The 21,748-nt window shown below is 35.7% G+C and overlaps 1 protein-coding gene across 1 annotated transcript in view; it reads left to right on the top strand.

Moving 5' to 3' along the window:
- LOC144236591 (protein O-mannosyl-transferase TMTC2) overlaps positions 1-21,748 on the top strand; it is a gene marked incomplete at its 3' end in the record, with an annotated part of 246,431 nt that overhangs the window by 185,812 nt on the left and 38,871 nt on the right. Inside the window, exon 3 of the mRNA XM_077770236.1 lies at positions 3,289-4,117. Within this exon, the coding sequence (XP_077626362.1) occupies positions 3,289-4,117 (829 nt within the window). The remainder of the gene's footprint in view (positions 1-3,288; positions 4,118-21,748) is intronic.

Below are 21,748 nucleotides of genomic sequence, written 5' to 3'. Positions count from 1 at the left end.
AACTTCCAAGGTCTTACAGGAAGATCCCTTTCATGATTTTAAAAGTTGGGAATAATGTCATCTATGTTAAAAAGTGCTGGGTCACCACTTACGAAGAGACTTTTGATAATTCTAGTGTAGGCATTTTGGAATCAAATGATGACAGAAGGGATCCTGAGAAATGGACAAATTGGGCATGGATTGGTTTGTAACAGATAGAATGTGGAGGTAAGGAGAAAGGATAGAAAGAAGAAACTGGTTGCATAGTTTTACCACTTTATGTGGTGGTGATTAGGAAGTATTTCGTGTGGGAAGGTATGAAGTTAAGTTCTATGTTGGGCATTTTAAACTCGAAGTACTAAGTGAATGTGCCCAGCAGTCAATTGAATAAATGACTTTGGAGATGAAGGAAGGTTAAGGTGGAATCATTAGCATGTTTTAATATTTTTAAAAATTACAGACTTTTGCTGAGATTATTAGGTTAACACTAGAGATGGAGCTGATGGTCCATGACCTGTTCTGTGGCTTCCAGCAATTGAAGGGGAGAGTGAATGAGAAGGAGTCTGAAGAAGAGAATCCAGTGGCAATTGTATATATTACAGAGACCGGTTTAATGGAAGTTTTACATGCTTAAGATATATTGCTCATTGTAGACTTTTAAAAATGGAGGTATAATTGATGTTTAACATTGTATTAGTTTTAGATGTACAGCATATGATTTGGCACATGATCACCACAGTAAGTTAACGTCCGTCACCACACACAAGAAGCTTTTTCTTATGATAACAACTTTTAAGATCTCTTTTAGCAACAGTCAAATATGCCATACAGTTTTGTTAACTGTAGTCCCCATGATGTACATGATGTACTCTAGAACTTTTATCTTACAATTACAAGTTTGTACCTTTGACCGCCTTCACCCCTTAACCCATTTTGACAACTCTCCCATCCCTGTCTCTGGCAACTACCAATCTGTTTTCTTTTTCTGTGGTTTTGGGATTTTTGTTTTTTAAGGTTAAGTGAGATCATACAGTGTTTGTTTTTCTCCAGCTGACTTATTTTATTTAGCTTAATGTCCTCCAGATCCATCCATGTTGCAAATGGCAAGATTTCCTACTTCTCTTTTTTAAATCTTATTTATTTATTTTGAGAGAGAGAGAGAGAGCAAGTGATTGAGCTTGTCCTGGGGAAGGGCAGAGAGAGGGGGAGAGAGAGAGAATCCCAAACAGGTTCGTTCCTGTCAGCTCAGAGCCCGATGCAGGGCTCAATCCCGTGAACAGAAAGATCATGATCTGAGTGAAATAAAGAGTCAGACACTCAACGACTGAACACCCAGGCTCCCCTCCTTTTTTATGGGGAAATAACACTCCATCGAATAGATATAGCACATTTTTGTTATCCTTCATCCATCTATGGACACCTATGTTGTTTCCATGTCTTGGCTGTTAAAAATAATGCTGCAATAAATGTAGGGGAACAGGTGTTTTTTTTGACAGAGTGATTTTGTTTTCTTTGGAAAAATACCTGAAGTGGAATTTCTGGATCATATGGTAGTTCGATTTTTAATTTTTGAGGAATCGCCACACTGTTTCCATAGTTGCTACATTAATTTATATTCCCACCAGCTCTGCAAAAATGGTTTTTTTCCTCCACATCCTTGCCAACACTTATTATTTCTTGTCATTTTGAGAATAGCCATTCTAACAGGTGCGAGGTGATACCGCATTATAGTTTTGGTTTAAATTTCCCTGATGATCAGTGAATGTTAAGTACCTTTTCAGGTATGTGTTGACTATCTCTTCATCTTCCCTAGAAAATAAATGTCTATTTTGAACCTGTGTCAACTTTTAATCAGGATAGTTGTTTTTTTCTTTTGAGTTGTATGAGTTCTTTATATGTTTTGGATATTAACCCCTTATCAGACATATGATTTACAAATATTCAGATTGCCTTTTATTGTGTTGATGATTTCCTTTGCTGTGCACAAGTGGTTTTTTTGGGGATTTTTGTTGTTTTGTGTTTTGTTTTATTTTGTATTTTGTATTTTGTTTTTTTTGTATTTTAGTTTGATGTAGTCCCATTTATATTTATGCTTTTCTTTTGTCTTTTATGAGTTGTTTTTAAAATTTTTTTAATGTTTATTTTTGAGCGAGAGAGAGCTCGGGAGTGAGTGGGGGATGGGCAGAGAAAGAGGGAGACACAGAATCCTAAGCGGGCTCCAGGCTCTGGAGCTCAAACTCATGAACTGTGGGGGTCAAACTCATAAACTGCGAGATCATGACCTGAGCCTCAGTCAGATGCTTAACCGACTGAGCCACCCAGGGGCCCCTGTGGGTTGTTTTTTAAACTTAATATTTGGCACATCCTTAAGTTTCCAAGCACCATTCTGGATGTCATTAGTATATAATTATATATAGCGTCAATGTGTGCAGTAAGATATCACATTACCAAAGAATCATTACAATTGGGATATAATATCCATCCCTCCCCCTGCCTCTTGCATCTTCAGGACTTAGATTGTTTAAGGTCACTAAATTCTCACTCAGGTTGAAAGACTTTGCCAGAAAATTCTCATTAGCAGGAATGCTCTCTGGCCTTCCTCTCGTAATTTTCCGTCTTCCTCTTGAAGTAAGGAAGCACATTATCAAAGTCATTTTATTTTTAAAAAGTTGTCATCGATGTGGGAAATTTAGGATTCATGAGGAGTGTTATTAAATGTTTGATGTTACTGATGTCAGTGACAGCATGGGGTAGCAGATGAAAGTCTGGTTTATAAATTCTGCAAGAAAATTCAAGACAGTGAAATGAGGACTGGCATAGACATAGCTAAATGCTGTTTTTCCCTTGAGCCAAGCAGAATCTTGTCATACTCCATATTTTGGGGCATGCCTGCTCTTTGTTTTCCTTAGAATCTAAACCACAAAGTGAAAGAAGTTATTAGATGTCTTCTCTATCTCATGCACAGTGCTAACTACTTTTACATCGTGGTCTCAATTTAATGTGACGCGAGTTCTGAGAGGGAAATATATTCAACCCATTTTATAGAGGTCAAGAAAATGAAGCTTTTGTTATTGGTATTTTAGAACAAGAGGAAAAAATGCTCATCAAAAGTTACATGTAGATTAGGCTTCCACATTCCATTGTTTTTCATGTTAAATATCCCCTAAGCTTGTTTAAAGGGAGATGGAAATAAAGTCATGTATTTAAGACCTAATGTGGTTTTAACTGTCCACTACATGTCTAAATGTTGTGTTCCCATGCTGTATTGCTGAAGGACTTAATTTTTTTCCCCTTCTCTTTTGGTTTCAGAGGAAGAACTTGTCTCTTTTCCTCAGCATTAGTTTGTTAACTTTCTGGGGGACTTCACTTTTGGGTGCCCGATTATACTGGATGGGAAACAAGCCACCAAGCTTTTCCAACTCTGACAACCCAGCCGCTGATTCGGATAGCCTTTTGGCTCGGACGCTCACTTTCTTCTACTTGCCAACCAAGAACCTCTGGCTGTTGCTATGCCCAGATACACTCAGTTTTGATTGGTCAATGGATGCTGTCCCTCTGCTCAAAACAATTTGTGATTGGAGAAACCTACACACTGTGGCCTTCTATGTTGGACTCCTCCTCCTTGCCTACTATGGCTTGAAGAGCCCAAGCGTGGAAAGGGAATGCAATGGGAAATTTGTAACAAATGGCAAGCAGAATGCAAATGGCCATAGCTGCCATTCAGATGTGGAGTACCGGAACTCAGAGATGAAGCCCAGCTTTGCATCCCAATTAGAAAATGGCATTAAAAATAATGCATCACAGAGAACACAACTTCCTTCTACCGAGAACATTGTTGTTCTTTCTTTATCTTTGTTAATAATACCCTTTGTTCCTGCCACGAACCTGTTTTTCTATGTGGGCTTTGTCATTGCAGAGCGAGTGTTGTACATTCCTAGTATGGGTTTCTGCCTCCTCGTCACAGTGGGTGCCAGAGCCCTTCATGTCAAAGTCCAAAAGCGGTTTCTCAAGAGCTTGATTTTTTATGCTACAGCTACATTAATTGTTTTCTATGGACTGAAGACTGCAATCAGGAATGGAGACTGGCAGAATGAGGAAATGCTGTATAGGTCAGGGATCAAAGTAAATCCAGCTAAAGGTAATATTTTATTTTCTACTTTTGCCTGGATAGTTTACTCACTGTGCTTTTTTGTATCCTTGTTTCTTGCCTGAGAACACAGGATTAGGATGAAGAGGCCCTTTTACACAATGCCCATATCTTTCTTTCATTTCAGTTTTTGAAGAGATGAGCAGTCCAGTCAATTTAGAGACCTATCCAGAATTACATATTTGGAATAGGGAAGTATTTTCTTATGTTCTTGACTATATTTGTCCAGAGGAATTAGAATGCTTGTGTAAAAGTATTGACTGTCGTAAGAATTTAGAAAAAAATGCTTGGTTTCTGTATTTTAAATACTTACATAGACATCATCTCTTTCATCATGTAATGAAAGTCAGGCTGTCCCTCTTGAGTATATTTTAACGTTCCTGTTTTCCAAACGTCGCCTGAGGAAAGAGCATAAGACTTGCAATGGCATCTTTAAAAGATTTGGAAGTCAGGCTACCTCTGAATCTTGGAATTGTGTCTCTAGGTGTCAGTGTGCACGCGTACAACATGAGTCCCCCTTAGCTTTGCTGAGAGGCTAAGTAACCTGGATACTGCCAGGCACTTAGCACATTCTTACCAAAGAGTTCTTAAGTCACTTAGGGAAATAAACGTCACTCTACAATAAGATTGATCATATATTTCATAATGGTTTTGATTTAGAAAACTATTTTAGCAAATCACAGAATCTATAGCCAGAACAGAAAGTCTCCCTTAAAGCATAAATGAGTAGTCAAAGCTGTTAGAGTGATTTCTCTGGTTGAGGCAATGAAATGATAGAAGCCAGAGAGCAATTAAATGAAAACAAGTACACCTTTAAGTGCAGAAATAGATCATAGTAAATAGTGCCAAGTAGTTCTGTTCTTCATAAACCATTTTTAATGTTAATTATCTCTTAAATTATGGTAGCTGAATAGCATTTGAACTGGGCTGTTTCTACTTTTTTCCAACACAGTTCTCTGCCAGTATTCAAATACTGAAAGTGTAAAGCTGTTGCAAATGTNCCCAAAGCAACTCTGTTATCTTTATCTGATTACCAATTAAGTCAAGAGTTCAGCGAGCAGCTACTCATTGCTTTAAGCCAAGGAGGTTATTGTTGGTACTTGTAATACCTAATAGATTACAGGGTTTTTAATGGGAGTAGAAACATTAAAATTGAGCCAGTGTATAGCAGAGAATTCCTCAGTTTTTGTGGAAACAAATCTTTACCATGTGGCTTTTGTAGTAGTGAATGCTGAACGATTTAGTGAATGCATAAACCCAATTCTTGCTATAAAAAATGTTGCAATCAGTTCTCACAGAATGCTTTGCAGCTGGTTTTTCTTCACTGGTAAATGAAAGTATATAAAGCCAGGCTATGTTGCCAGTTTATTTTCCTGCTGTTTAAAACCTGATACATTGTAAGGAATGAAACATAAAAACACCTAGTATGTTAATTTCATCACAAAGTGGTTCTGAGGATTTATTAAATTTATTGGTTAAGTTTCAGGTTAAACTACTGTAACAAGGAGCCAAGATAATAGTGAGTTAGCTAAGATAGAAGCTTTATTCTTTTCATGTACCAATCTTAAGTGTATGCAGCCCAGAGCTGATAAGATGGCGCCATGGGTTTTCAGGATCTGGGCTCCCAGTCTTTTGTTCTCTTGCCATCTTGGTACTGTCACCCTGTCCACATGGTCCAAGATGGCTCATTATCACATCAGCACTTCAACTAACAGGAAGAAAGAGAAAAGAGCAAATGGTGGGTGTGCCCATTCTCTTTAAGAGTGTATCACGGAAATTGTACACACCATGTTTGCTGATGGGCTATTGGTCACACCTAGCTGCAAGGAAGGCTGGGAAATGTTATCTTATTTCTGAGAAGCCAGGTATCCGAGCCAAATTTCATTCCTCTTGAAGAAAGGGAAGGCAAATGCTCAGATGCTAGAGTATAAGTAGCAGTTCCTGTCCCGGTATAGGTGGAAAGCATTTCGTAAACTAGATACTTTCCAGATACATTTCTAGATATATTTGGCTAATATACATTTGACAGTTATGATTTTGATTTTGATTAAGTTATTTTGGTGACATGGTTAAAATGCTTGATTCTTCATCCATTCACTCAGTGAAACAATTATTAAGCATTTCCTTGGTTTCCAATGTATTTTCCTGTCTCCTTCCTAGTACTTAAGAAGTGCTATAGTAATATTTAGGTGCTCCAAGTATTATTAAATGAATATATGACTGATTAGTATTATATGTCGTTTGAAACATCAAAAATTGAATTCCTGGGGAGCGCCTGGGTGGTTTAGTTGGTTAAGCGTCTGACTCTTGATTTCAGCTTATGTCATGATCTCACCATGGTGATGTCCAGCCCTGTGTCTGGCTCTGTGCTGGGTGTGTAGCCTGCTTAAGATTCTCTGTATACCTCTTCCCCTTTCTCCTACTTGCTCGCTCGCTCGCTCTCTCTCTCTCTGAAAAAAAAAAAAATTGAAAATTGAATTCTAGAACCCTGTACCCCTTCACTCTCCCTGCCCTGCAACCCCACCACTATCACCTGTACCCCTGTTTTACTCAAAGCCTTTACCGTTTCAGTTGATGGGACTCCCATTTTCCCAGAGCTCTGATGACTACTTGAGAGTCCTCCATACCTTCTCTTTTTCTATAACACTGACATCCATTCCATCTGCAACTTTTCTTGGCTCTGTCTTTAAAAATATGTCCAGAACTTGGTTACTTCTTACCACCTCCACTACTATCACTATGGCCCAACGTACCATCATCTTTCATGAGATGATTACTGAAAGCCTCAAAGCCTCTCATTTGACCTCCATGCTTCTGCTTTCTTGCCTGTTAGAGAAGAGAAGGCATGTGGTAATGAATGTATTGAATAATAAATGTTAAAGTCATAATCTTTCTCCCTAAAGAATTTTTAATCAGTTTTAGAGATACAGTGTACATGCATTGAAGAAGATGAAACTGTAAAATATTACTCTGTTGATAGACCAGGAACTAAGATATACTTCATAATTAAGAGGGATGGAATTGGAAATAGAGGTAGTTTGGGATTCCATGATTCCCTTCCATGACACATGCTTCCATTTTGATACAAGACAAAACTAGGTTTTTTTATGTTTTTCTATTTATAACATGTTAATAATAATGCTGGCTACAATTACTTCCTTAGCAATTATGAGACTGGTAGTAATCTTCCTTTAGGTAAATTTTTCTTAGTCTCCTATGTTATTTGAGTCTAGCAAAAGATTAGAAACCCATTAAAGCCAGTTCTTTTTAAGGTTGTCAGAGATTACAGTTATTTCATCGAGTTAGAGCTGTTTTTCCCCTCCTTTGAAAGCCTTTGCAAATTTTTAGAGTACTTCAGACTACCATGTGCTTTAACAGAATATGATTTTAAGCCTCATGAAGCATTATACATTAAAGCTGTTGCTTTCAGTAATGGGTCCTGTAGACAGCTGCCAGTCATTAACTGATTGGATGCAAATGATGATGGGTGAAGCCTGTCATAGTGACTGTGCTGCTAATTTATGGTTTAAATCTGGATAGTGGAGAAATGATAGCTGATTTGGACTATGTAAACCACAAGTCCTGTCTCATTATGTGGTTGATAATGTCAGGAAAATACTAGACACAGTTGATTACTGTAGTTTGCTGATTTCACAATGACTCTTTGCATTTTTGTGCTTAGGGAAGATGAAATTTTCTCTGATGACTGCTTTAATGAGCAAGGCACATAATATTTGAAAGTGTTTATAAGTGTGTGTGTGTGTGTGTGTGTGTGTGTTTAAAACAACATACTTTATAAACCATATTGATTAGTATCTGCTTGAAAAAATGCATTTTTTAATTCATTAAAAGTGGTTACATGTATGATCACCCTTCTTGGCCTCTGGCTTTCTCTAAATCCCCATATATTTGGCTCTCTGGAGAATTGGGTACATCGATCTGCTACTGTGGCTTTGAAGACACTACCCAATTTTCATTTTCTTTCTCTCATTTTCCACAGCTCTCTCTTCTATAGGATGGCCTCTTTCCTAAATTGATTCATTCTTCAAGGTTCTGTCCAAACATTGCCTTTATTGTCCTTTCTGTATAGATTCTAGAACACTTCTGGTGTATATAGTTAGAGGTTAGTAAATGTGTCATTGAATTTCTAAGTTATTTTCCTGATGACCTCATATCCATGTGGAACTTTTCCTTTTTTTTTTTTAATGTTTTATTTATTTCTGAGAGAGAGAGAGAGAGAGAGAGAGCATGAGCAGGGGAGGGGCAGAGAGAGAGGGAGACACAGAATCCGAAACAGGCTCTGGGCTCTGAGCTGTCAGCACAGAGCCCGTCGCGTGGCTCGTACCCACGAACAGTGAGATCATGACCTGAGCCGAAGTCGGAGGCTTAACTGACTGAGCCACCCAGGCGCCCCCACGTGGAACTTTTCCATTTGGATGATTTGCCAGTAGCTTAAACTCCTCACGATCTTCCTTAAAACCAACTAACTACTTGCCAACTTCCTTATTAATTAAGGTCATAAGCACAGACTAGCAAAGTTATTATACAGAAACAGATCAGTGAGCACATAAACTTAAAAAATGATGATAGCATATTGGTGGCATAACTGGTATGCCAAAAAGCATTTCAATTTTTTTAAGTTTTAGATTAGAAAAGTCAAGTAATTTCTTTAGAAGAGTTGGTTTATTAACTATCAATTTGCTTTAAAGAACATAATTATTATATTTAATTGTTTGAAAATAATTCCTTGAAAAATAGGAACAATTAAACAGGGGTAATCCAAGGAAAACTTATGCAGAAGCTAAAGTTTATTTTAATGTCTGTCTCTAATGTAAATATGTGAAATGCTATAAATGATGTATATTTACTGATGCGCATATTTGAAACTCTAAAGGTGATTACCCAAGCCTTCTATATTCAGTTCCTCTGTGTACATATGACAAATACTGCCCATTTCGATATTGAAAAGCAGAGAAAATAGTTGCAGCCATGCAGAGTTTGACAATTTTTCTTTCTTCTTGGATTTGTGTAAAACTGATAGTTCTATTTCAGCCTCACATAGTTTCTGATTTCAAGAAACAAGTGTGTTGAAGGAATAGCATTTTATGTAGGAAACAACTCATAATTTAAGTGAAATCTAAACCTTCAAGTCATGTGAAACTTGACTAATTCATTGTAGATTTTATGGTCTGAATTTTTGTTTACCTCTACTGCAGTGTCTTCTTTAATTATGGTGAACTGTTAGCATTTAAACAGCTAGCACTGAATTTGTACAGTAAATGTTCCTGTATTTCTTAGATAATTTGTTACTTCTGAAGGAAGATGAAAATTTTTCAAAAGAGGTTCAAAGTTTTATAAAAAATAAAATTTAGCAGTAAGGTCAAGAAGGGCAGCCAGTATAGCATTTTACTAAGACTGGCTGGCCTGAGTTAAAAAGCTGTAAAACACCGATTTCCACTTTTAACAGAGAGATATGATAGGAGAGAGCTAGCTAAAAGCACCAGTAAAGGCTGATTGAGAGAAAAATACTACAAAGTTTATTCAGGCTTCCACAGAGTAGAGAAATTCTGTGTTGCTTCATCTCAGCCCATCTCTGCTCTCTTGAGTAGAAAATTAAAATATAAAATAATGAGACTGACAAGATTAAAATGAAAATGTCTCATTAGCTCAACTAAAGTATTTAAAAAAAAATAAATATGTTAAATTGTTAAACTAAGGCCAGCTTAAAACATTGGAGCTTTGAAGGGATCAATGATTGCTTTTTAGCTGGGATGCAGTAGTCACAGAAGTTCAAAAGCATCAGGTTTCCTTGCCTCTAAGAATGGAAGTGGCATATAAATCTTTCCTTTAGTTCCAGCTCTAATAACTCCGAGTACAGTTGTTTGGAAAAAAATACTGGATCACAATATGAAGCAGGTGACACACTGTTTACCCTGTCTTTAAAATTATCCATAACAAAACCTTTAGAATCTTTCTGGGCTTTTGAAAACTCTCAAACCTAAAATTAGCATTGCCTTAGGATGAATATATTTTACCAGTGGTTATATTTCAAAGGAATTCAAACTAGCGTATGATTAAAACAAGTATGAAGTTAAATTATTCTGATTTCCATATTAGTTTTTGTGTTTGATTCTGAAAATGCTTAACATTTTTGCTTTTCTTAAATATAATCTGAAAAGATCATGAGAAATGTATATATATATGCATTATATGTCTACTGTTTAAAGAACATTGCCAAACAGATAGCCATTTCCCAGCTTAAGAAAACATTTTACCAGTATCTTTGAAGACCTTCCTGCATATGTCTTCTTATTTCAGTTTTGTTTCTTTTAATTAATTACTTTTATTTTGTGCTAGAACCTCCATTACAAAGTGAAACAGAAGTGATGACAGCAGATTTTTTGGCTCGTTCTTCTTCAAAAAAACAATGTTTTTAGTATTTCACCATTAATTATGGGCATTTTGCAGGTTTTTTCTTCAGATGCTTTTACCTGTAGAGCTCTCTTCTTATTTTCTAGTTTAAGATTTGTTCTTAGGAATTAATATTGATAATGACACAGATTCCCCCCACTCAATCTGTTAATTTGATGATTTATAGTAATAGATTTTCTCATGAACCTACATTGCATTCGTGTTATCATTTTTATATTCTTCTAAATTTGTTTTTTACCCATGTTTTTTGAATGAGATTGGCAATTTCTGATCTTGTGCTATCATCTTCTGGTTTTAGAATCAATTAATCTTTCAGAATCAGTTTGGGAGTATTACTTCTTTTGTGTTTGCTGAAAGATTTTATATAAAACTAGAGTTAGCTTTTTCTTTATAATTGGCAGAATTTACCTACAAACCTGGCTTAGCTTGAGGTTTTGCTTACATGTGGACATAATTTCTTCTACTGATTGCATTTCTTTCATGATTTTCAGAACATTTAAGATTGACTTGTGGATCAGTTTCAGTAATTTTTCCCCCTGGGTTTTGTTCACTTTAACTAGTTTCAAGTTTATTTGCACAAAGCTATGCGTAATGTTCTCACACTACCTTTTTGGAAATCTCTATTGCAACTGTAGTTTAAACATATTTTTACTTTGAGAGAATTTGAGCAACAGATGTAGTGTTGCCCCAAATTTTGTGAAGGTGGATTTACGTATAGGAATTCCCAGGGAATTTTGTATTCTTTTTTCTGTTTGTCCAGATATTTTTGACAGAGAATACATTTACCTTCTCCTCTGAGTTTTTTTGTTTTTGTTTTTGTTTTGTTCATTTGTTTGGTTTTGGGTAGTTTGTCTCTTTAGGCTGTTTCCTTTCAGGAGCTTGAGTTTATGTGGTTTCTGCAATTTGAACTCTCGCTTAAAGCTGATTAAAGCCAAAGGCCTAGTTCATCAGAACGTCACAGAGGCTGAGTGAGTGACATCCTCAGAGCTGTTTACCCTTATGGATTCCTGCTTCCAAGCAGTTTCTAGACCTAGAGATTCACCTTAACTTTCCTACCAGCTAATGAATTCCACTAACAAATATTATTTTTTGATCTAACATTTTTATGCATTCTGTACAAGGAGGGGGTGTCTGGACGTTGTGTTCCACCATGCTACAAGGGTGGGAAGGTTGAGAAAGGCTTTGAAATCTGGCATCCATTAAGAAATGGTTAGCTGTATTAGAAGTCATTTTTGAGCACAGAGTCATTTGTTTAGTCTTAAACTAGTAATTTTGAAATTTCAAATTCTCTTTTAACAAAAGAGAGCCAAGCTACTAACAAGCTGACAAGTATATCAGAGCATTATCTAATACAAAAGGAAATTATAGGTATTTGACTATTATAAGTCACAGAAGGATAAAGTATATATGTTTCCTATTGTAGTAAGAAGTTACAGATAATGTCGCAGATACGGCAGGTTTTTGAGAAGACAAACAGAACGTGTTTTTTAGTTTTACCTTTATTATGCATACCCCTATCCACACATCACTGCTGATCATGAATTTAAAATATTTCAGTTAAGTCTCATGAGATTATGGAAAAATCTGAGACGTTCCAAGTCCTATAACAGTTTTTTTAAAAGGTTGTTTTCAGGAGAATGTTTATATATCATTCTATTGGGAAGATGGCTAAGACAAAGTGTGAGCCCTATTTTTATATACAGGTATTAAATTAGAAATCTCATCTTTTTTGCTTTGCATATTAGTATTAAATTTGTGTATTATTTTAGAATATGAATATTACCAGCCAGGAGGATCTAGCAGGAATATATGTATTAAAGAGCTTACTAAAAATTAAATAAGGACAAAACATATTAAAAGTTTTGATTTAAAAGATAATAATATTGTTTTCCAAGTAAGAAACCGTAATCCAATTTGATTAAATAGTAGAGAGAAATTTAAAAAAAAGACCTTCTGTAAGGCAGAGCTATATTAGAGGCTTTATTGTGTCTTATATTTAGGATTCTCATTCCCAATAATACTAGCTGCCACACTGAACGTTCATTCAGTCATCTTAAACAGCATAATTCAATTCTTTTATGTAAAATGCCGTGGGATATTATATAAAAATATCAACATTAATATCTTTTTTGGAAGGACTGTAGACATACATTTTAATTAGGAAACTTTCTAGGGATTTTAAGTTTAGAGAGAAGGAACTGGATGAGATATTTAGTACAACAGCTGAGAGTCACATTTGACAAATACAGATTACTGAGATGTCAATCCACTTTTTCTGTGAGTGCAGTTCTTTGCCTGGATGGGAGAGGAAGCTCACAGTTTTATCATGTTTAGGGCTCTATGTATTGCAACTGGGAGCTTCTAAAATAAAGAAATGCGAGAAATCGTTTTTCTTCTTTCTTCTCTTCTCTTGGGGAAAGGGAGTAAATTTCTCAAATTATGTATCAAGAGGCAACCAGCAAAGACCAGGAGGTCTCTGATATTTTGATATGTTATCTGTTTTTACTTCATCAGTTGGCTTACTCTCTGAGTTTTACAAACACACTTTGGTGGTGTGCAATACTGGTATACAATACCTCATTTCTCTACTTAACTCTGTTTTTGAATAATCTGAATATTTCCCACGGCTGGCTTCAAGTCACATTCACCCTAGTGGTTAAGATTGAATAGGGTTGTGCATATTTGTGTGAGTGTTGAAAACAGTTTTAAAGTAGAAGTGAGTGTCTGGGCTTACGTAATAAAAACATGAGCATATTAGTTAATGATATTGTACAAATCTTTGTATGCTGCATTTTTCTTATCTTCAGTCTAAATGATATATTTGAGGGGTGCCTGAGTGGCTCAGTCGATTAAGCTTTTGACTTTGGCTTAGGTCATGATCTCACAGTTTGTGGCACTATGCCAGTTCGGATTCTGTGTCTTCCTCTCTCTCTGCCACTCTGCTGCTTGAGGGTGCGCGCGCACGCTCTCTCAAACATAAACATTAAAAAATTTTTTAAAAATGATACATTTGAGGCTAATTTTGAAATTCTGTTATTTGGAAGCAATGATACAGGATTTTAAAATCTTTTTTCTGTTATACATTAGGATAATGAATTTGAGATCATTTTTGAGAGCAGGTGATACCATCCCTAAAGTCCTTCCTATGCCATGTCTCTTTTCTCTGTGATATGATTCTAGAAGCAAGAGCTTATGTGGTGCTTTGCTCTGAGCCTACTATGCTTTACTGGTTCTCATTTCCAGGTTGAACCTAGAGTAGATACTTACTTTTGAGGTTTTAAGTTAAAAGGTTGGACTTAAAGAAGTGTATCCTAACTTCAATCCTGTTTATTTGATAGAAAAATACAGCTTCTCAGAGTGCTGGTGTGGCTCAATCAGTGAAGCATCTGGCTCTTAATTTCAGCTCAGGTCATGATCTATCTCCTGGTTCATGAGTTGGAGCCCTACGCAGTTTAAATCCTGCTTGGGAATCTTTCTCTCCTTTTCTCGGCTCCTCCCATGCTTGTGTGCACATGTGCTTTTTCTCTCTCTCTCAAAATAAATAAATTTAAAAATTTTTAAATAAAAAAATACAACTTCTCTTATCAGCTTTAATCAACCTGACATGTAAATAGTCTGCATGTCAATATTACTTAGGACTCATGGATAAAATAGTATGGATTTATGTCCCTAAAATAACATAACCTAATCATCACTTGTAGGTAGTAGTGTTTGTAATCACTCATATGTGCTCAGTGGATTTGTTTGTTGCAAAATATCCTGTAATGGCTTCTGAAAATCCCTTGTTGTGATTGATGCCAGCTAGTTAAGATTAGAGCTTCAGAGAGTAAACCAGCCCTTTTCTTTCTTTTAGGGCTCAGTTGATGTGATAATGTCATTTTAGTGCATTGACCCTCTGGATTCTTCCTATTTCCCTGTGTGCAATAGCTTCCTTTCACTATTTGGAAGTATAGTATTCTGGATTGTATATTTAAGTCTGTTAAACAAGAATAGTAGCATCCTTCTTTTCAATATCATATTTTTCAGGTGATGCAAAAATGCCTCAGGTATTTGCTGCGAAGCCTTTTTTAAGAACCTTTATCTCATGAACTGTAACAGAAAAAAAGGCAAAGACAATAAACCTCTTCTCTTTTTGTGTTGTTATAGTCAGCTGAAAGTATAGGAAATTACTTTAAAATGATAGTTGCCCAAGATTTGTGCATATATCAAAAGTAATTAATAGGTATGTTTAGAAATTTCATAGTTATTCAATAGATAATTGTTCTTTTTTTCTCATTAGCATGCATAGATATTTTTTACTCATGTGTTATTGAAATTTATATTTTTACTGATTATGTTTTTAAATCCCTTGTCTCTAGTACTAACTACTTTTGCAATGTTCAGCACTAGCTGCTGAGTTGGTAAAAGTGACTGTCAAAAATTCATATACAGAGGTTAATGTAAGGTATAAAATAGTGTCCTAATATGCTTTCTTCAAGATGTCCCAGTTAGTGTCCTAATATACTATGTTTGAGATGTACAATGTTTTTATTTTAGAAGCAGATTTTTTGTGATAAAATGTGAACCTTAGAATTTTCATTATATTTCTAAACTCTGAAACTAGTTTCAGGTGTATTTAATATTGCTTTGAGTTTTATTTTTGTTGGCTTGGATTTACTTGGCAATGAAATTCACAATGGCACCCTCAGAGATCCTGAACTCACAGGAGATGTCCTGTAGAAATGTATATCTAATTGGTTATGCTTCTAATGGATGATAATGAAATATCATTCCTTTTCCATAATGTACTTTTCAGAATATATATGTTATCTTATTTCATCTCAATCATGCTGCAGTTTAACTTGGGCAAGCATCTTTATACTTGCTTCACAGATGAGAAATTGAGAGGCAGAATGCTTAAGGAGAAAAGCAGCATGGTAAAGAGTGCAGATTTTGCGGTAAGGTAGGTGTGGGCCCTAATCTTAACCCAGACTATTAATAGCTGTTTTCATTATCCTTATAGTGTTATCACAACTGCTCTGTGCCTCAAGTTGCTGATCTATATAGTGAGTGTGCAGTACCACACAGGATATGTTTAGCATACCTAGGCCAGGGTGTGGCCCACAATTCAGGTTTGCTATTGCTAATAAGAAATGAAAGATTCGAGTAATGTACTTGAGTATACCCAGATCTAATTGATAACAGGACTATACTAAAACTTAAATTTTGGATATTTTGTTTTACATTTACACATCAAAATTCCTTTTAGTGACCGTTAGTAGGAAATTAACTTGGGGCCATTGCAGGGACCCTTCTCAGTGATGACAGGGTTCACTGTGAGATAAAGCAGATTATGAGATTTGATTTTAAGAGAACAAAGGAGGGACGCCTGGGTGGCTCAGTTGGTTAAGCATCTGATGTCAGCACAGGTTATGATCTCAAGGCTCATGGGTTCAAGCCCATGTTGGACCCTGTGCTGACAGCTCAGAGCCTGGTACCTGCTTTAGATTCTGTCTTCCTCTCTCTCTGCCGCACCCCTGCNGCTCTCTCTCTCTCTCTCTCTCTCTCTCTCTCTCTCTCTGGCTCTCAAAAATAAATGAACATTTAAAAAAATTAAGAGAGAACAAAGGATCCCTTTGTAAATAAATAAAAGGATTCTCTTTCTCCCCCCGGAGTTGTTTAGAATTCTTGATATAGTTGTATAAAAACTCTTGGCTTTCCTAAGCATTTTTCATCTTTCAAACTTGAGCTAGACTCAGACAATGGCACCCATGATAGAAACAAGGGATTCTTTGGGACATTTCTATTTCTGATATAAAATGAGAAGCAACTCAGCCACTCTTTATAATCAGTCTAAAGGTGTCCATTGAATAACTTCAGGGTCTCAGTCTGACTTTGTGAGAGATCAGTCAGATATGCGGAATTTCTAAAAAGCCTGCATTGAATCAGTAGTCTGTTAGGTAAACAGGGTCACTATACATGGTGTGCCGGATTATGTATTCACCAAGTGTTTTTGTTGTCTGCTTTTAACAGTGTGATAGGCTCACAAGGCTCTATTTTTAAGATCTGAGGATAAACTCAAGGTTTAAGTGTTTCCAAATTCATTACACTTATAAATGCAGCTGTATTTATGATATTATTATAGTACTGTGGGTTAGTTATTCTGAAACTATTTGCAGAGAGCACGTTACCTTAGAAAGGGATACAGATCAGATTTTTTGTTTTGTTTTAATGGAGAGTCCATGGGAAACTTACGGCCACAGATGAGAAGGCAAGACCCAGCATCACAGATCGTGAGTGGTACTGGTAACAGACACTGGGCTATGGATACGGGGGTGGCTCATCATCAAAGTCAGGAATATAGTAAAGATTACAGATGCTACAGTACTAAGGAACAACCCTAAATGTGTTGAAACACAAAAACTTCCTCTGAATTTTATATGTGGGTACTGTAGTATGAGCATAGATATTATAGTGATTAACAGTGTTTTCAAGATAGTGTTAACATATTCTTGGGATACTAAATTTTACCATGTTGTTTTTAATACTTTTTTTTTCCTTTTTTAGGAATAAATTTAGTTTCAGGTTCATCTGAAGTAACCAAAGATACAGAACTAAGAGGAAATAATTGCATATTATAAAACTGCTATAATTAGAATTATATAAAAGTATATAGTATGAATTCTGGTATCCAATGAATCATAATCTTTACATTATGTCCACTTTTTTCACTTTACATGTTAACTAGGCAGTTTCTTTTACCCACTTAACAATATGTTCTTGTAATAATCCAAGGTTTAGTTACTAGAGGAAAAATAAGTTCTTATAGTCTTATAAAGGCTTTTATTTCCTTGGGGTGACTATCAATAATCACTAAAAAGCTCAGGCTACAACTGTTGACTCCCTTACAATCTTTACTAATGGAAGGAGGGAGTTAAAACAAAAAAAAAAACAAAACATATTCATATTTATCCCAAGTTCCATGCAGTTAAGTGGCTCTTTTTAATTCTCCTTCTGCTGTTTTCTTCCCTCTCTCCCCCCCATCCTTTAAAGTTTAACATAATTAACCTTTATAACTTAAAATGATACTTAAATTATATCTTTGGTGGGGTGCTTGGGTGGCTTAGTTAGGCACCCGACTTCTGCTCAGGTCGTGATCTCACTGTTTATGAGTTTGAGCCCAACGTCGGGCTCTGTGCCTACAGCTCAGAGCCTGGAGCCTGCTTCAGATTCTGTCTCTCTCTCTCTCTCTCCACCACTCCCCTGCTTATACCTGTCTCTGTCTCTGCCTCTCTCTCTTAAAAATAAATCAACATTAAAAAAAACTATGTCTTTGGTAATACCATTTTGGGGAATTCATCTAAAGTCCTAGTGTTCCACTGTGATTATAAGGAAGGGTTTGGAATGAGACAAACATAACTTTTAGCTCTATTAAATTGTGCAGGTCACTTGACTTCCCTGAGACTCAGTTTCCTCATCTAGTATAATCTAATGATAATCTCCTTTATTATGCAGACTAAGAGTTAATATATACACAAAGTTTAGGCCTGTCATCTGAATAGACATAATTCTTACTGGACACATTAGGCACTACTGTATTTATTTTGCACCTGGTCTGGCTTTGATAACTGGCAAGATTTCAATTTTTTATCCCTTTTTGATGGTAGCGTTCTGATTTCAAACAAGTAACTCATATTGAAGGAAACAAAATTCAGGACTTATTACCTTATTTTTTGCAGTTAAATGTTTCAATTTTGCCAGATCTTTACATAGAATTCAAGGTTTTGATATAGAGTCTAAAGACCTATATTAAAGTTCTAAGGTAAAAATAAGTTAGAGCTGAGGGCAGAAGTCAAAAGTGAGTGCCCTTAATGATTTTGGTGGCTCTGTTTATTGCACCAGTAAAATGAAAATGTGATATGATAACCCTCAGGCATGATTGCTTATGTAGACCTGAATGGTAAATAGTTTAAATACTCCAGTCCCTCAGTCAAATTTATAACGTAATATTAAGGGAGTCATTCATCGTAACTCATTTTTTGAAGAGTGTTGTATGTCAAAATCCTAAGAAAATTATTTTAACCTTTATAATTAAGCATACATGTCTTCAAACTTTCAGTATAAAGTGAAGATATCCTTGAAAACATTGCTCAAATCTTCCTCCATTGATTTTGTGAAGTCTGTTTAAGAGAGATGAAATTGCAATAGCGTAAGTTTGAAGTTAGTCTGTGAACTTTGGAAATACTATGTATTTGAATGAAGGCTTTGAAAAAGAATTGGAGGTATTTATTGCTGTAGATCACTTAGCATTTCTAGAGGGAGCTCACATTTGATTTTCTCTTTAGAACAACTTTAGCTAGATGGGAATATTTAATTGTTCTTCTGCCTTTCAAGGAACAGAAAATAAACTGTGGCAGATTGTGGACTAAGTACAAGAGGAGCTTTCCTTGTGAATTAAGGTCAAGTTTCTTCGTAAGTGGATACCTTTTAGATGCAGTTGAATATCAATGTGAAGGGCCCTTGAGATGTTAAGAGTTATTCCAACTACTTCACTTCCTGATATTTTAACAGGAGAATTTTGTTTTCTTTTCAAAAACAAGATAACTTCATAGATTAGATTTTCTGAAGCTTATTCTGTGATACCGAGAAGTAGCTGTTTGCTTTCCCTTCATGTAATCAGCCTGTGTGCTCAGTCTGAGGAAATAAATCATGTGCTTGTTAAACAATGCTTTTTGAACGTCTGTTCCTTGCAAGGCGTCTTCAGGGCACTTACAAGATCTTGATAAATGCACCTGAGTCCCCAGCATCTTTGAGCAACAACCTTTTGTTTACAGAGTGTGTTCTATTTCCAATAAGTTAACTCGAAAGTGTTGCATATTAAAATACATTCCCAAAGAAATGTAAAATACTTAATATGTTGTTTGGCATTAATTTTTCTGTGGCATGGAAAATACATTATGAAATATGGGTACAGGATAGCTTTATTTTATTGCTTCTGGACGGTTTTTGTTGTTGTTGTTGTTGTTGTTTTTGCCTCTAGCAGTTCTGAGGGGATGACTCATTTGAATAATTTATTTTGTTTTCATATTATACTCCAGTCCCTCAATTAAATATGTAAAAATATTGAGTATTATAATATGCTATTCTACTTTACATTCAAACTCAATTTTTTTTTTATGTTTTTTATTTATTTCTAGGAGAGAGAGAGAGAGACAGTGTGAGCAGGGGAGGGTCAGAGAGAGGGAGTCACAGACTCTGAAACAGGCTCCAGGCTCTGAGCTGGCAGTCAGCACAGAGCCCGAATCGGGGCTCGAACCACGAACCCGCGAGATCATGACCTAAGCGAAAGTCGACGCTTAACCGACTAAGCCACCCAGGCGCCCCTTTTCAAACTCAATTTTGAGAGAGTGAGATAGCTTTACCTCTAAATAGATTCTGATGCATGGAAACAGATCTGGATCTTCCTTGTCAGTAAGTTTTTGCTACTAAGGGAGTTTTCTCATCAGTGAAATGGATGTAGTAATATACCTCAAAGGTTTCTATTAGGTTAAGTCCTCGACAATGTTAAAGCATTTAGTAAGCTTTAAATACATGAAAGCACTATTATTATCTTTATCATCATAATCTATTTTAAAATTTCTTCTCTATCTCTCTACTTTTTCCTCTGCTCATAGTGCTACAGAGCAATGCCATGCCATGAGAGCAATTCCTTCAAATGAAAGCAGCTTCTTATAATACTCATTTTGTAAAATAAAATATTATAAAACAACAAAAATAAGATGAATACTCTGAATATTTTGAGAAGCTATTGGGAAAAACTTTTAAAAACTACACTGAGATTTTCAAAAAGCTAATTAACATTTTTTGAACATCAAATAAGAGCTTTAGTGTATTATCTCCAGAGTTTCAAGTGTGAATTGGACTCATGTGTGTATCCTGTCTATTAAAATATGGACTTTAAAAAATAATGATATATTTTTTTGGCTTCATCATAATTTCTTAGAAGCATTTCAGAGATTTTATTTCAATAAACTGCACTTAAAAAAAGTACATTTATGAAATGAATGTATCACTATAATGTATGGACCTAAAAATGCAAAAAAAAATGTAAGTGACATTAAATATTAATGGAAATATAAGATCTTTTAGTTCTGTTGGGCCAAAGTGTAATTACCAAGTGAAAATTTGAAGATAATCCCAAACATCTGTTTCTGATTGTCTTAGTACAAGAAAAAGTTTAGTGAATGTTAAAACTCTTTATTCCTTAAGTAGGATATAGGATAACCCCATCTCTATTTTAAACGAATGTGGGATGTGACCTTAGTTTTTCTTCTCTCTCTTCTTTCCTTTCCTTCCTCCACTTCCATTTCCCCTGTGTCCCTTCCCTCCCAAACCCAGTTGCAGACAGTTAGATTAATTATATTTCTAGGTTCATGGCCATTTTGATCATGGCCAGGATAATCCCTGCAGGTTTCCTCTCTTATATTCATGTGCTTATTCCCATTAACTCTGTTCCTAACTTCATCTTCCCTTTGCACCATAGAAAACTGCTCTAATGACTTGATTTGCTTCCTTAGATTTGTAATATGTCTTTGCAAAATGTATAGTGATATTTTGGGGGACAATGGATTTTTAATATTTATAGCTAGTGTTGTGACACAGCATGCATCTGATGTTTTGATTCTTTGTTGGCTTTCTAAGGTCCATTCATGTGTCAGTGTTTATATGGAATTCGTTGGTTCTCACTTATGCATAGTAATATATAAAGTTTATTTCCCACGTGGTACTCCCATGATGGACTTGTTGATTGCTTCCCACTATCAGCCAAAACTAAGACGTGCATTAAACACCCTTTTACATGTTATCTTAGATGAAAATTTCTCTGGTTATGGGATTGCTGGTCAGGGCTTGTCCCGGATTTAGTGAATTTTGTTGACTAGACTGAGTTCTGTCAGATGGCCCAACAGAATGGCTGTCTCAGGCTTACGCTGCCACCAGTAGTACACTGGGCCTTCCCCCACAACTCCATTCGTACTTGGTTTTATACAGTTTTCTAAATACTGCCGATCTCAGATCTCATTGTTATAATTTGTTTCTCTGGATTGCTAAGGGAATAGAATATTAGTTAAAAATTGTTTCAATTTAAGTTCACTTCCTTTGCCTTTTTTTTTTTTTTTTTGGTCTCTGTTGGATATATTATCTTTTCCCAGT

The sequence above is a fragment of the Crocuta crocuta genome, unplaced genomic scaffold (genome assembly GCF_008692635.1).
Source record: "Crocuta crocuta isolate KB4526 unplaced genomic scaffold, BGI_CrCroc_1.0 scaffold317, whole genome shotgun sequence".
NCBI classification, from domain to species: Eukaryota; Metazoa; Chordata; class Mammalia; order Carnivora; family Hyaenidae; genus Crocuta; species Crocuta crocuta.
The sequence above is the reverse complement of the archived record's forward strand: the minus strand, read 5'-3'. Positions and strand labels throughout refer to the sequence as shown.